The sequence below is a fragment of the Stegodyphus dumicola genome, chromosome X1, assembly GCF_044657685.1.
Source record: "Stegodyphus dumicola isolate Sdum_Otavi_A_Nest chromosome X1, ASM4465768v1".
In the NCBI taxonomy this organism is placed as follows: domain Eukaryota; kingdom Metazoa; phylum Arthropoda; class Arachnida; order Araneae; family Eresidae; genus Stegodyphus; species Stegodyphus dumicola.
In genome coordinates, this window is record NC_140780.1 from 74,130,473 (window position 1) to 74,147,228 (window position 16,756).

Sequence of the window (16,756 nt, forward strand, 5' to 3'; positions counted from 1 at the left end):
TTTTATTCTGCCCCAGCTGCGCTAATATTGGGATGATATTTTTCTTTTTTTCCCGTTTCCATCCTTGTCTCCTTTGATGTTTCGTACCCGCGGGACTGCGAACAAAAAAGGGCCTGTATGTTTACCTGGACCGGGTCGAACGCCTCCTGAGGTTTTTTTTCGTCAATCCTCACTTCCCCTAAGATCTTTCCCGGTAACACAGATGGAGGTTGCCGTCTTGCTTCACTGATCTAGATATCTGTGTTATCGCCAAACAAGCAACAACTTCGCCAATGCAGCTCTTTGGTTTTATTTTGACATTTACATAGCTCAAAATAGAAACTATTCACTCCAATATGACAAATCTACTATAATAAACAATTCACTGTATACAAAATAATACTATGGTATCAATATATCATTCTCTCATTCAAAACACAAATACAATGCTTGAAGTAACTTTGGTAAATGTTTACTGCGGTGAACATTTTTGCTTTTGTCTAGAAAACATGTTGAATATATGCATATAGCTAAAGAAGTATCATTTTTGCATCGTACGTAACGACTGCATTATCAGTAAATTAATTTATGCAATTTATTGAGTTGGTAGTAATTTCAGTTCAAATTTTACCCCAAAATTTTTTAATTTATTTATAAATAAGACTTTATCCTTCTATTTTCACGCTATACCTTACTTGTTACTTATGTTTTAAGTGTTTTATTTTTATTTAAAATTTTCAAAAAATGTATAATTTGAATTTATATATCAGTTGATTAATATGAATTATTTACATGATATTTAAATTATGAATCACTTTGATCTTTCTGAATTAAGAATTTCCGGGTTTCTCCTTTAATAAACGTGCGTAATTTGTCTTACGTTTCTTAAAGGAAAGTTATTCTGCTTCAAATAATTTTCCATTTTAAGAATTTTATATCGCACAAGTAAATTCTAGTACATAAATAAGCGACTGTTACTAGTATTGTGCTATTTGTATTACTTGTATAACCTGTAGGTTTTTATTGTCCCTTCCAATACCACAGAAACTGTGAGTAATTTTTTCACGTGTATTACATCTGAATAAAAAGCATTCTCGTCATTTTAAGAAAAATTTTAAATCATGGCCAGTGGGAAATTTTTAATTGCTTGGGGATTTCGTTTCTTCAAATTCCAAATTTACCTTGGCTTCCATAAAACTGCCAAATCTACTTAATTTACGAACACATTCAGTTAAATATAAGCCTAAACACTTGAACAAAAGTAAAAAGACATATTCGTGCCATTGATTTCGAAACAACTACTTAGCTTAGCCTGGTATCGTTGATGATTTCTTTTTTAAAATTTAGTATGACTTTATAATGTTCAGCTGCGAAGAGAAAAATACAAAGATTTTCAGCAAATTGTCCCCTGTGAAAATTTGTTTTCTTAACTATCTAGTATACATATGCTATTTTTTGCCTTAAACGTTTTGTACATTTTCGCGTCTCGCTTAGTTATCACTTTATTTCATTTGCGTTTTAATGGTATATGTATGTTACCATCAGTCCCATTGCTTTTTCAGGAGTAATTTTAGTCTTTGTTTCTGCGGGGAATCAATTTGTCAAATTCACGTAAGGAAACAGATGTCATTTTTGAGGAAATTTTTGTAATTTAAAATGTCCGCAAACAGTCTGTGAAGTTGTTTCATATTTACTTACAGTTCTTTCGTATTTATCAGCTGGCTCATCAGTTACTATGAACGTATGAGTATTAATTATTAAGGCATAAGATTAATTAATTTAAAAATACAACTTATTTTTAGTTTCTTCAAGATTTAATGATGAGATCTGTTGTATTCTGTTCCACAGAAATTTTGGCAGTGTGAAGTTTTACTTGATGCTAAAGATGAGAAAAATATGTAGGTTTTCAGTTAATGCCAATAGCATAAGTGGCTCCCTGGAAACTTTTTCCAGAACTTTTTTCAAGATTATATCAGATTTTCGTGTTTTGTTTTTGTTTTAATTTTTGTTCTAGACCATGGGGTTCCTTTTTCTAACAGTTTCTCCGATGACTTGTGGGTGAGAAACCGCACTAATGTCGCCAAGTCGGCCTACCCTTCTTTTAACATTAGCAAAACAAGAATTTTGCTTCTGAATTTGAAGCGGCGAATTTCTCAGGGGTTAGCATTGGGATTAAGCAGATGGCGCTACAAAGGCGCGTTCCCGTAACCATAGCAACAGCGCCGCATCTCATCCGCCATACTTTTCCAACAGCCCACTTCTTTCCCACTCACCTTCTTTTGCTGCTCCAGAACTCTTCTTACCCACGAGTACGCAGGAAAAGTTTTCCTCTCTGGCGAATTTAGCTCTCCCCCCAACATCCTCTTATGAACATGAATGCTTCGAGGGGGGTTCTGCATCATCGTACTTCATTCATCTCTTCTCTTAAAGTTTTCTCCGCCTTTCAGGTTCTGTGATTCTTGATAAGGGATGGACAAAAAAACGGCTGAATTTGAAGAGTAAGAAGAAAGGGGGCTCTAGTAATGGGCTGAGATTGCCGCGAACACTAATTAAACACATTTAAAGCTCGGTTGCGTTTTTCACTAACTTGTTTCGTTTTTAGTGAAGGGGAAAACATTTCCTGCAAGAATGCACATTTACGGACGACCAGCCTCATCCTATAAACGGCACTAATTAAATTAGCGATAGTTTTCCCTCTCTCACTCGCGCGCTCTTTCTTTTTTCTTCTCTCGTTCCTAGGAATTTTTTTTATCCCCCGTTCTTCGCTCGCTCTTTTACTCCTTCATCAGCCCAGACGAGCCATTAATATTAATTTATTGATATGCACGTCCCCGCACTATAGCCTGGAACACCTATACCTTCGCCGCGTTTAATGCGATATTCTACACCCGAAGATTTCAAACCTTGTCCTTTTAATTACTGATCGCTGTCAGATAATGATTTTGCGACATTCTGGTATTGATCAGTCAGCAAGAGTGGTCCTGTAATTACTTCAGAGAAATTCCTTTTTAAGCCTTCCGACCCCATCACGACGCCCTGAATAACGTCAGAAAAATGCTCCCCGACTTTTTTCCGAAATTTCAGCCACATAATGTTGACTACAATTACAAAAGTGCATTAACTCTTTCACTGATATTAACACCTTAATTTAATCACTTGTAAACAAATTTTAAGATTTATGATGGCGCCTTTGTTTCGACATAAACTAGGGTAAAACCTTTAAACAGAACTTCTTATAAGTTTGGTGTCTGAAATAAAATTTTATTCTAAAAGTGCTATTCCGTGTTCTAAGAAAGTCATATAATTCTTCTCCGTATTAATAAATATCAAATACTTGAATTATAGATCATCTGGCCTTACATAATTTCATTACAGAAATTTCACTCGGGTTTTTTGATATCACAATATTTCTCCTGTCATAAATTTAATGAAGTTCGTAATACAAACGGTTTTTTAAATTAATTTAAAACATAAAAATAAAATCTATCAAAGTCATATAAGGAGCTTAATTCGTTAATTTTCAGGTTCAGTTCTGCCCATAATCGTTAGATTATCTCAGTTCATCAAAATTTTCCCTTTCGTTTCTTCTTGTTCTATTTAAGAAAACTTTTGAATTCAAAATAACAGAAGTGCATGTAGTTACTCAGATCCGCGTCTCGTATTTTTTTAAGCTTGGAAAATTTGGGGTATATCAAATAAATTAATATGCCCTACATAAAATTAAATAATTGAATATTATATTTATTTTTATTTAAAAAAGTCAGATGAATGTGGTCTATATTACTTCCCTTTTCTCGGCTAACTGCCACACAGGTACCATTTTATGTTTTTCTTAAAAGATTTGTGAAAATTATTCCGAATCATTGAATCCTGATTGAAACAGTAATAAGAATGTTATCATTAATATGGAAATAATTAAATTTTATTTAATTAAATACCGAGCTATCAACTCCTTTTGATGATTAAAATGAGGCTATTATAAGTGGCTTTATTCTTTTGTAGGTATTTAAGCTTTCCTCTTACAATTATCTTTGAATCACACAAATTTGATCATTTTGTTCTAGTTTAAGAAAATAATTTGGAATTTTACACAAAATAATTTCTAAATAAAAGTATAGCTGCTACCAATAATTTACTTTTAAAGAAGGAAATTATTATTAAAGGACCTTATCCTTTGCTGTGTGTTTATTGTGCACAACGAATATGTCTAAAAGAGCAGCAAATAATATCAACAATGATCGTCTTTTCAAAATCTATTATATTCATAATCTATATTTTCAGCATATACCTTACGCAGTGTATAAAGTATTACAATATTTGCTATACTCCTCACATAATTTGTCACATACCAGTTTGACATAACATATATATATAGATTGCATGCATTTAATTTAATTCTTGCCTTTAATTTATTCCCTTTACAATTGAAATTTTGTTATTCATGATTTAATTCCAGCCCCCGTTAAAACATTTTTAACATTTTACTTTCATGTTACTTCAAAACATCTTTCAAAATATAACTTACTAGTATGGATTCACTCTGTTAAGATAATCCTACTATAATTAAATTTAGGAGATAATATAATCAATTAATCAATATTTAGTAAATAAATTATTATTAACTTACTTTGCAGCAATTGCGCAAGTAGTAGTAACTTGTTTTCGCACTAAATTAATTTAAGATCATACAACATTATATATATATATATATATATATATACACTATATAGGACAGACATATTAAATATATAGGACAGACTAAAAACAATCTTAACTTTCGAATCAATAACCATAGAGCTCACATTAGAAAATTCAACGCACAAAAATATAGCACTAAAATAAGTACACCATCACAAATCAATACAGCAGAATTAGAGCACTTGAAACACCATGACTTCAACTCTATTCAACTTCAGATCTTAGATATAATACCCAATCACAAAGCAAAAATTGCAGCAATTGCGCAAGTAGTAGAATAACTCGATTTCGCACTAAGTGAATTTAAGATCATACAACATTTCATATATATATATAATTGAAAAAGAAAATGTAAAGCGAACTTACCATAATCTTATCGTAGAACGTATAATTGTAGAAAATTTGAAAATGTAATAATGAAACCCATAGTTTGTTTACTACCCAAAGGAATTAGCACAACTTTTCATAATGAGAAAGTGAGCTTTTTCATTAATAAAACGAAAGCTCCGTACCAAAATGTTGACATTTTTTAAATTGAAGCTTTTGTGATAACTTCTCCGTCTATGGTAAGTAAGATGCACATCATTTTTTTTATACTTGCACACTAATAAAACGAAAGCTCCGTACAAAATCTTTTTAATTGATGCTTTTGTGATAGCTTCTCCGTCTGTGGTAAGTAAGATGCACATCATTTTTTTATACCTGCTTAACAAAACATCTTAGAAATTTTAATGCGATTTTAAATGTATTAGTTACTTTTTTTTTTTTTTTTTTTTTTTTTTTTTTTTTTTTTTGCGGATATGCGAGTATCGGTAAAATTTAACAAAAACATCTGTCGAGAATCAAGCAGTAATATAAGACAGTCACATCAAATAATAAAATGTATTAAAAGTGAAACTGTATTTTTAAAATACTCTTTCCTAAAGTTTCTAATCTCTTGAAATTATTTGAGTTATTAAAAGCTGTAAAATTAATAAACTGTTACGGAAGAGTTTTTATGATATAGAGAACATTAAATTAACTTTCTGAGCAGAAGAAACTAATTTCTGATGAATTTATTACTTCTTGTGTAAATATAAATTAAAATATTGTTATCAAAATTAAAATATTTTATTGCCTAAATTGCAGGTTGAAAGATCTAAATTCAGGTAAATGAGTCGAATGTAAACAACCCAAGCAAAGTTATAGAATAATAGAAACTTGAAGTTCACAAAAAAATCTAAATGAAAATGTCACAGCGAAAACTTTCGATTTTGATGAAAAACATGTAAAGTAAACCCCAGAGAATGAAAGAGAGAAATTCGGCTAAAAATTGATGAAAATAAGAGATGTTCCTATATAGGATGTTCCCTTCCTGTGTAACGTTTGCTGACCTAATGCTATAATAATCTTTTGAAAAGAAAGTACATTCTACTAAAGGGAAAAAAAATTACTAAAAATACTTTATAAAGTTTTTTTATATCTTATTGATTCTAGTGATGCATTTCCTCAGATGGGCTGATTTAGCGCTGTCTGAAATGTCAAGTTAGCTTCCAATATTAAGCAAGGTTTTAGTTGAAAACCCTCAAAATAAGCACAATGCCCATAACCTCTCGCTGCTGTATTATTTTTTGAAAATTATCTTCTTTGAAAGCAGAACCAATATTTATTGTGGTTTTTCTGAGTGCAAGAAGAATCTCAGAAAGTATATTGATTTGCGCTCACTGAATTAGAAAAAGTACAGAACTGGTATCATTTATAATCCATTTTTATTATTTAAATAGTTTTGAATAAACTATTAATGGCGTAACATATCGGTCTTTACATACAATTACACTGTAACAAATATATTTAAAAAGAATTTATTTTTGGTGATCTGCCAACTTGTTAGTTAAGAAACTAAACTTATAAGGTATTTATCCCGCCTTCTTGGCATTCCTTTGTGACGAAGTGTTCAGCACACTCAGCGCGTATTCAAGAGGTCCGTGGTTCGAGTCCCGGCGAAGGCATTGCACATTTTTCACCACTCCTGCTTCAAAATAACCTAATGTCTCTACAGTTGAGCCTTAACTAGAAAAAGTGGTGGATGATGATTTTCCACGACCAGGATTAGGCGATTGGGTCCCCTAATCCCCAGTCGCCATTTAAAAAGGGGAGTGTATAATTTATTTTTCCCGCCTTCTTAGCATGCCTTCGTGGTGTAGCGGTCAGCACGCTTGGCGCGTATTCGAGAGGTCCATGGTTCGAGTCCCGGTGAGGGCATTGCTCATTTTTTACGTCTTCAACATAAAAAAAAACCAATGTCTCTATAAACTGATACATGTTTTGTACAAATTTTTTCAATTATTAAGTTTCCTACAGTTAAAACAATACTTATTAAGACAGTGTTTACATATATCTATCGTAAACAGTTACGATTAAATTTATTTGCAAACTTTTGAATTAAATATGAGTTTTTTCTGATTTGTAATTCAAAGGTATAATTTTGGAATAAAAAATTTTAGTATTTAGTGTGAAAGTTTTAAACACTCATTGCCTGCTTATGTGCTTTTCAAAATTTTGTCTGCTTATGAGCTGAAACTTTTGGCTACAATTTCTAAAACTTGCATTCCTGCTTTTTAAACTTAAGTTATTAGTTGGAGAAGTTCAATAAAGAACTTTATATTCTTTGACATACTACGATTCGCCTTTCTGTGATTAAGTTTTTGTCTTATTTTTTGCGTAATTTAAATAGTTTCAGTTTTAACGGTAAGAAATGCAACTTTTGTTCAGAACAGTATTATTTCATATATACTGGTAATGAATTTTTTCCAATCTAGATTTTAACTCTCGACTTGTATATACTTACTACATAGCTGCGCTGACAAAGTGTGGCGACAATTCACGATTAAGCTCGTGCCCTTACAGATGTGTTGATCCTGAGTTTTCTCGCAAAGTAACTATAAAAGGAGATTATATTTTTAAGGCTGCTATTTTGAGATTCAAACGAATTATGTTAAGCTGCAATAGAATTTGTTTATAGTATTTAATACTGTATTTGAAATTTAGAAGTATATGCCAAAACATGATCAAATGTCAAAATTGAATTAGAATGTAATATTATGCATACTCTGGCCCTTTAGATTTTAGTTGGCATTTGAATAACTTGCTTAAAATTTATCTTTTATCTTATAACTCTCAGTATTTTTTATGCCTCAAATTTAAATTTATCTTTCATGAAGTTTCCGATATCAAATGAATTTTACTTAATGCTTTGAAAGCTAGAGGTTTAAAGGATTGGTGAGGGAAAACATTAAGACGAAATTAATCTTTAAAAGAAGTTGTGCAGTGCTTTAGAATCAGTAAAAATACACGCAAAGATGTCCACTAAAGGGAGCCAGGAATAGATATCTTAAGAGATGTCTTATTCTAGTTTTTCGGCTTTATATCAGTAGGTTTGATAACGCTAGTTTTAAAATAAACCTATTACAATACATAAAATTAGGCAAAACAGCAACCTTATCCTGATGTACATTTTGAATAAGGTTGCTGTTTTGTTTAATTTTAGGTTTTACATCGGTGAGCTTCTCTTCAAGTTTATCTATTATAATGCGTTAATGAATTTTTATAAAGAATTCATGATATTTACATCACTGGAATTTCTCGGAACTCTTTAAGCATAATAAGAATTTGTTGTTATTTTTAATGTTCTTATTATACGGTTTAATGTTTGGTGGTATTTTGCCATGCATGTTTGGATTTAATGTTCAATCCCCGTGACTGATTCTTGGGCGTTTAGAGAGAGCGCTTGTCCCTCGAAGAATCCAAATCTCTTATTTCCATGCGTCTGTAGACCATGTGCATGATCACGGGGAAGGCGTAACCTTACATCATCGAGATCTTGTTGTCAAAACAATTCATTCCTTTTTATTTACTAGAAGCCCGTGTTTTGCGTCTTTATCCCGCTATCCGGTACCATCCAGCGCACAAATGATTATTAAGCGATTCTGGAATAATTTGTCATTTTCTTCCGCTCCTCCGAACGCCAGAGATGAAGATTAGTTAATCCCGAACCGAAGGAAAGAAAGATAAACCAAAAGGAAAAGTTGCAAAATTGAGGAAAGCTGTCATCCCTTGCAACAAAGAGCGCGAGTGTGTCTATCTCCTAAGAGAACCACCACCCTCACCAAATCCTCATCTATCGCCCGGACGCAAGAAGGACGCATCCCTAAGCCGCTTCAAATTAGCAGAGCGCAAAAATGAAGCCAAAGCCAGCTTGAGCTTTACAAGATGCGAAAATTTTTCCCTCGAAAGCTTAACCCTGGCGGTCCAGGCGTCTGTCCATGCTTGCGAAGGCTGCGGATCCTAACAAGATTTGTCAGGACAGGTTCAAAGTCTGCAAAAGAAAAGTAATAGGAGCTTCCAATGAAAAGGTGAAAAGTGCGACAGTATGAGCTGCTTGTAACTAGTCCAATCTCTTGGGGAGATGTTTCGGGAGGCATAAGATTCCACAGATCAGCGAGACTTCATTCGTTTGTTCTTTTGCGATTGTGATGATGGGAGGGGAAGAGGGGATGCGATCAGAAAGTTAAGATAAGGAATAAGAAGACCAACGCAAAAAATATTTGGGAAGGGGGGACAGAATGGAAACCTCATTATTGCGCGGCAAAGCTGACGAGTTGTAATTTTGATTGCCTTCAATGCCCGGGACAAAATAGAGTTAGCCTCGATACAATAAAAGAAAGCGGAGCTAGAAAGTCCGAAATAAGACATATATATAAACATCTTTATGGTAGTATTTTTTCATCTCCTCATCATTTCTTTTGTCTTTTGGGTGAAACTATGTTTGGCAACAAAGTCGCCCAGAGGCCTTGTTATCGGTCACATCTAATTCAACCTGAAGCTGTGCTATGATCTGGAAAAAAAGTTCGGGACGTAGGCAGTTTTTTTTCTTTCTACCTCAAATAAGTTCATCTTCATAACTTGAAACATTTTTATGGGTTTACAAGATGAGAGATGTTGAAATGGTGTTTCTTCTTAAGTCCAAACAGCAGTTTCAGAATTCCTTTGATACTATCCTTTTGTTTTAAGTTCAACATATAAAGCTACCACTTGAAGCTTATTGTGAATATATTACATTTTTGAAGGTTTTGAGCTATGTAAATGAATTAGGCGGTAAAAATATTTCCCATACATTGCATACAATAGTTTTCAAGAATGTAATGAATGTTTGTCAGCGGCATTTTAATAATCTAAGTAGAATATATTTCTTAAAAGATGCTTTTTAAATCTTTATTATTATCATCTATATCTGGTTTAAATATCGTCTCCATCTTTTGTTTACGATTATCAGTTTTCTTCTAAAATGGAAGCGGATAAGTGTATGTATCAAAGGCAAATCTTATTTTTTTGCAGTACTGTTCGAATAAACTGGGGTTTCTTTTATAAAAAAAAAATAAAGTTCTCCATAATGCACTTGTATTCTCAGCATAACTAGTAAAATACAACAGGCAATGCAAATTTATAGTTAATTTTTGATATTTTCATGAAGAAAGAGAGGGGCGAACAGAAATAATCCGAAGTATCTAGACAGGGATAAGAATAAGTTGGGCGATAGAATTTGATAAAAGCCCGAAAGTTTGTCGTACCTAATATAAAATTTCCATTTTTTAAATACCTTTCGATCAAAGGAAGGTAGTGTATATAGCAATTTCCCCTTTTTTAATTAATTTTTTTTTTTATTTACAGTAGACGTGACAGACTGGTTTTGCCAGTCTACCACGATGTTTTGCCTTTCTCTTTGCTGTTTCGGAACCTTTTATTTTCATAAAATATATATGGAGAATTTATCTTTCAGATCTTCCTGCACAAGTCGGCTATGCAGCACCATGCAAGGGAAATCCACCGAGGAGAAGTGAAACCCCACCAATGCCAGCAGTGTCTCAAGTCTTTCTCCTCCAATCATCAGCTAACGCAACACATAAGGATCCACACGGGGGAAAAACCCTACAAATGCTCCTATTGTGACAGGCGCTTTAAACAGCTTTCTCACGTTCAACAACACACCCGCCTACATACAGGTACGCTTTCCTTATTTCTAATCCAATTAAAAGGGGTTGAGATCTGACAGTTTAAGCTGCAAATTGATTTGATTTAGAAAATCGTCTAACCGTTGACTGAGTGATTATATGATCACAAGGCTGAGTGATTTTATGACCACAAGGCTGAGTTATTAGGTCTTGAATAGGCAGTAAGGTATAATGATACATCTTTGCCATCGAATAAGATTAAAATACCTTTGTAAAGCAAGAAAACCTTTAATTTCAATCCAGCTTGGACACGTTTTTAGAAGGGTAAAAATTTCTAAACAACGAAGATCAAAAACAAACAAACGAACATCAAAAACAAACGAACTCAATGCTTATTAAAACTATACTTTTATCAGTCAACAAAAAATTCTAAAGGTGTTTAACATCAGAGAAAAGATGCCTTCATATACAATTTATTAAGAAAAGCGACTCAAACTCAAATTACATATTAAAAGAAATACGAAAACCTTTTTCTCATAGGTGTGGCTACATGGTTGAGTTGCGAAAGTACTTTTCAAAGTAATTTAGCTGTTTAATGACGTGAGATACTACAACATGTTTCCTATAACGGTAAATATGATAAACGAAAGCTTTTGCTATTTCTTTAACAAAATGACTTTATAAATGTTTCAATAATATAATATTAGTCATTTTGGAGTACTACTGTACAATTTTTAAAGTGAAAAAAGTTTTCTGTATTAATACATGTATTAAAACTAATTTTATAAACTGAATAAATTTAAATGAATTTCAATGAATTATAAAGAACTTGAAACATATTCAAATAAATTAAACTTTTTTGGGGTTCCAAATTGAACTTTTGACCGAATTGAAATTTTTGGTTACTGAATTGGTTTCAGCAAATTCGTTATACGGTAAATGAATTCAGTAAATTAAAAATAAAACTTAGCTATTACAGCTTTAAAACGAATGTTGCGCTGTAAATGTTTTTCTTTGACGCATATTCAAACATGCAACGGAGAAAAATTTCTAAATTCTTTTATTTTACGAAAACGTCAAAATTATTATTGTTATTGAGCAAAAGAAAAAAGCTATATATCATACGGTTAATGATATTAAAGTTGTTGATGACAAAGTTTTTAAGATTTTGTGCTCAACGAAAAACATTTCCTGTTTCGGATCAAAACTTACATTATGGGAGAAAATGTTCCTCTTCATTATACACCAAGCGTTGGTGATAAAAATCGCAAAAAGCAACATTTATTATTTTTGATGAAAAGAACTAATTTAAAACATTTCAGCCAAATATTTTCAGCCAAAGTATGTTTAAAAATTATGGCGAAAATAATTATTAAATTGTATCAATATACACGGTTTAGCTGTGATGTTAGCTGTGGTCCTTTTTTATGATTTTATCAATAATCATCAACATTTTTCTTTTAGTCAATTAATGAAAAAAAAGCAAAAGAATAAGTAAAATAATTGAAGGCAAAGTATTTGATAATAATATTTCTGTTTTGTTCGTCAAAGTGCAACGGAGTCATTTTTATTCCAGCAAAACTGAGAGGTTTTATAATTTAAGCAAATTTCAAAATTCAGTGCATATAGTAAGGTGCTTATGAATACTCACTGTAAATTTTGAATATTACTACCATTCTTGTTGTGTGCTTAAGACTGGTTATTAAAATTCTGAAACTGAACACAAATTTAAATTGAGTTGGCTATAATTGTGCTTCTTTATCCCAATTTTTACTAACAGTGATAAATAGTTTTTTATAATTTGAACTATTAATGATTAAAAGTTTTTTCTTTTGATTATACTATTAACAAAATTAAAATGTTGTGAAAAGTATCTAAAGTGTACTTTTGTAGCAAAACCAAATGCCTTTGAGCAAATAATCATTAAATTATTTTTTCATCTTATATGATTTATACATTTTTGTAATAGAAATAAGCTTTAAATTTCGTCTTCCAATACATTAGTGTTCTTAAGTTTGCAAATTTCTAGCATCGTTAAGATAATGTGATGTAAGTAATATTCTGCTCGAAATTAGGTTTCAACGATGGCATTTCTAGGGTTTAAATAATCTGTAACTGAGATAAAATTTATGGTTTTGAGTTTGGCCAATAATGGCAAATATCTGTCGTTACCCAGCAAGAGGGAGAATTTTAGCCAGAAAAGTGTCTGAAGAGGGGAAAAGTAATTCCTTTTCCCTACCTTGAGAAATAAATGATAAAGAACAGTCATCGCCGATAAGATTTCTTTCTCTTTGACGTGGTTATGTCACTCCCGAAAGACTACTTACACCAAGCCATAAGATAACCGTCTCAATTATCGTAACAAAAACTTTAAGATTCCATCAAAGATCTCTCTTTATTCTCCTCTGTTGAGTAAACGATTGAGAAAACTTTAAATCCGATTCTATTTATGTGGTTAGATTTTTCTCTTTCAGAATAGTAGTTTTATGTTGTAGGATTAAGATGTGCAGAATAAAGTGGTTTTTAAAAAGTCTATGCAAATGCGGATTTGTTTCATATTTTTCTTCGCTTTTTTGCAAAGTATAAGCTTGCTTTTAGAAAAAGAGGATATCACTTGAAATCTAACCCTTTCTCAATGGTCTTTCCAGTCAATTTCGTGAATATAATTTGGTTTCATATTTGAAGCATTATTTAGACGGATGTTTTTATCTTTTTATAACAAAAATATTTTTAGGCACATGATGATCATTTATGATTTTAAAGCTTATGTTGCTGAAATATGGAATGTTTAATAACGACTTATATTTTTAGCAACGGAAATGTTTAGCTCTATTTACTTTAAGTTCTGTTTTTATTTTATTTTCTCGAATGAAGAGTGAAAAAAAATCTTCTTTATCATTTCTTTCTTTCGATTTGTTTTCAACATCTCAGTTACGTTACAAAATTTGTATCGGAAAATAACACATTAATGTCTCATTTAAAAAATTAAATAAAAGCGCAGGATTGAAATTTTTTGTAATACTATTGATATTTAGTTGGATGTTTCCCATCTAATAGTGCATGGTAGCATTTCTTAAACCACCTTTATTATAAATGAGAAAAAAACGGAATACCCCTCCTTCAAAAAATCAGATGCAAGACCACCTCTTTGAACAAACATCCCAAAACAGACTGACTCATTAGTTTTTATTACTCGTTGCTAAACTTTAAAAGTCTAGCAAATTCTTCATTGCTAAATTTTGAGATCAAGGTATATAAAGGATTTTTCATTTTATTATACTGTTTGACTAATTGTTACTGTTTGACTGTTGCACAAAAGATTCAGAAAAGTTTTAATGTTAATAAAGTTCTCTAATTTGCGTAGGATAAAATTAAATATGGGACTTTCAAATAAAATGCGAAGAATCACATACAGAAATACATAACATCACATTTATTACTTAGCTATAACTGGTTGCTTGATTAATTATTAGAGAGCATTCGGAATCTGTCGCCATTAGGAAGAAGGTGCCTTCGGATACAATTTATTAAGACAAGCTAATCAAACTTAAATTCCATTTGTAAAAGTATACGTAAACCTCTTGCTTAGGTGTGCCTACATGAGTAAGTTGCGAAGGCCTTTTCAAAATAATTTAGCTGTTTAATGACATGAGATACACCGTGTTTCCTATAAAGGTAAATATAATAAAAGACAGAAATCGTTTGCTATTTTTAAGTGATTTTATAAATATTTCAATAATATGTTAAGAAACTAGACATTATATTAGCCATACTAGAGTACCGTATAGTTTTTAAACTGAAAAAAGTTTTCCGTATTAATACGTACATTGAATTTTATAAAATGAATAAGTTTAAATTAATTACAATGAAATATAAAGAAATTGAAACATTTTCAAATAAACTTTTTGTTTCAAACAGACCTGGTTTCTGAATTGGATTCGGTAAATTAATTATACGGTAAAGAAATTCAATAAATTAAAATTTACTAGCGGGCAAGCCCGCCAGCTGAGCGGGCTGAAGCCCGCTTTTCATTGCTTAATCTTCATGAGTTCCCATTGTAATTTCCCCGGTATTCGAAAGTTGGACCGAACTACCAGTGTTCAGCGGTTTTGCGCGGACTTCCCCCGCTTTATTCACGTTTGCATCGAGAAGATACTGCATACACGTTACACATGCGTAAAATCACGAAAATTCCCATGCACCCAGCCGGCTGGCCGGGATTCGAAAGTTGGACCGAACTACAAGTGTCCAGCGGTTTTGCGCGGGCTGCGCCCGCTTTATTACAGTATGCATCCTGAGAATATACTGCATATACGACACACATGCGGAAAATCACGAAAACACCCCTAGAGCCAGTCCGTTGGCATTTATTCGTAATTTGGTCCGAACTACCAGTGTCCACCGATTTTACCTGGGCTGCGCCCGCTTTATTCGCGTATGCATCCAAAAGACACTGCATACATGTTGCACATGCGGAAAATCATGAAAACATACATGGAGGCAGCCCGTTCGCCGGGATTCGAAATTTAGATCGAACTACCAGTGTCCAGCGGATTTGCGGTGGCTTCGCCCGCTTTATTCACATATGCATCCAGAAGATACAGCGTACACGATACACATGCGTAAAATCACGAAAGTACCCATGCAGCCAGCCTAGAACCTTATATGTACCTAGAACGTTAGATGGCCTACCTTTTCCGAAGTTAGCTTTACTTATTTACCAGAGAACACACTTTTATAACGCTATGTTAGGCTCAAAAATTCGAAAATTCGTTTTAGAAAGGTACTTAAAATTCTTCAAGCATATAATTTACTATTAAACAGTCTAAATTTATTTTTAATTTTATAAAATTCTGAATTTATTTGTAATCTAACATAAAAGTGTCGACTGTATTAAATTTAGTTTGTGCTTGCACGAACTAAAGTCCTTAGTTATTACAAATTGTTCCTCAGTTTAAAATTAAAATAAAATGAACTTGTAAATCTTTTTAAATAATTTTATTGCATTTCAGCACCATTGCAAAAAATAAAGCACGAGAAGATTCAAATATTACCAATTGTAGGAACGACTACTGACATAACAATATTTTTTGATAGGTCAAAACTAAAATATGGACTGTGCGAAAAGGCAGGATATTACTTTCAGCTGCTTCAAATGTTTCCAAGTGTAGATAACTTACTAATTCAGAAGTCAAACAACAAACTTTTGTAGATAACTTAGTTTTCAAAGACATAAAATGAAATAAATGTAACTTCAGTTCCTGTTCTTTCTCTTTAAAAAAATACACCCTGTACTATTGGCTTCTTCGTGTAATTGCTGTTGAAGAGGTGAAACCACTTTTACAGTAAAGCTAAGTCAGCCTAATAGTTATTTAGATTCAGAAATATCATGGCTACATTCGTCAAATAAGCAATACAAATTGTAGCATTTGCAAATAATTTACCCATAGGCGAAAAATATTATTTATTTAGTGAATTTTCAGATTAAACAGCAGTTTCTTCCACTGTTCTGACAACAAAATTGCTTTATGTTTATACTTTCACTGTAACTCATCAAAGTCTGTAAAATAAAAAATATCAGCAGCAATTAATTGGGAAGATGAAACTGTACTATGCGTTTTAATTTAAGTATCATTCTTACAGAACCTATATATCCTTCAGTCTTTTAAGTACTTATTTTATTTATATATGGGTAGAAATCACTTTGTTCGATATGATGTTTAGTGGTACCAGCTTCCATAGCACTGACGTGGTAGTAATTCGAATCCCGAAGAAGGCACGAATGCTTTTTGTTGTCTGTTACCCTTCTCGCGGGTGCAGTATCTGTTTACCCTCCTCACGTGGTTCGCTCTAGGAAACTTTCTCAGCGATGAAATGACAAATTCACCAAAGGTTATATCATTCCCGATTAATGCTTATCTTGATTCTCTTTGCTTAACAAGAAAATGTCCGGCCATTGGTGAGGAGGAGAAATGCACGAATGGAAGGACTCATTAGTTGATGAAAGGCTCATGCGTAAATCAAATGTATCATTATCATATTTAATGTTAAATTGGAAAAGCGCGATAGAGTATAACGCCATTAAAAGCGCG

General features: G+C 32.3%; 1 protein-coding gene across 2 annotated transcripts in view; it reads left to right on the top strand.

Annotated features, from left to right (window-relative positions):
- LOC118183190 (uncharacterized) overlaps positions 1–16,756 on the top strand; it is an 841,429-nt gene that overhangs the window by 761,613 nt on the left and 63,060 nt on the right. For both annotated transcript variants that reach the window (XM_085808385.1, XM_085808386.1), the window contains exon 5: positions 10,493–10,715. In XM_085808385.1, coding sequence (XP_085664511.1) covers positions 10,493–10,715 — 223 coding nt within the window. The remainder of the gene's footprint in view (positions 1–10,492; positions 10,716–16,756) is intronic.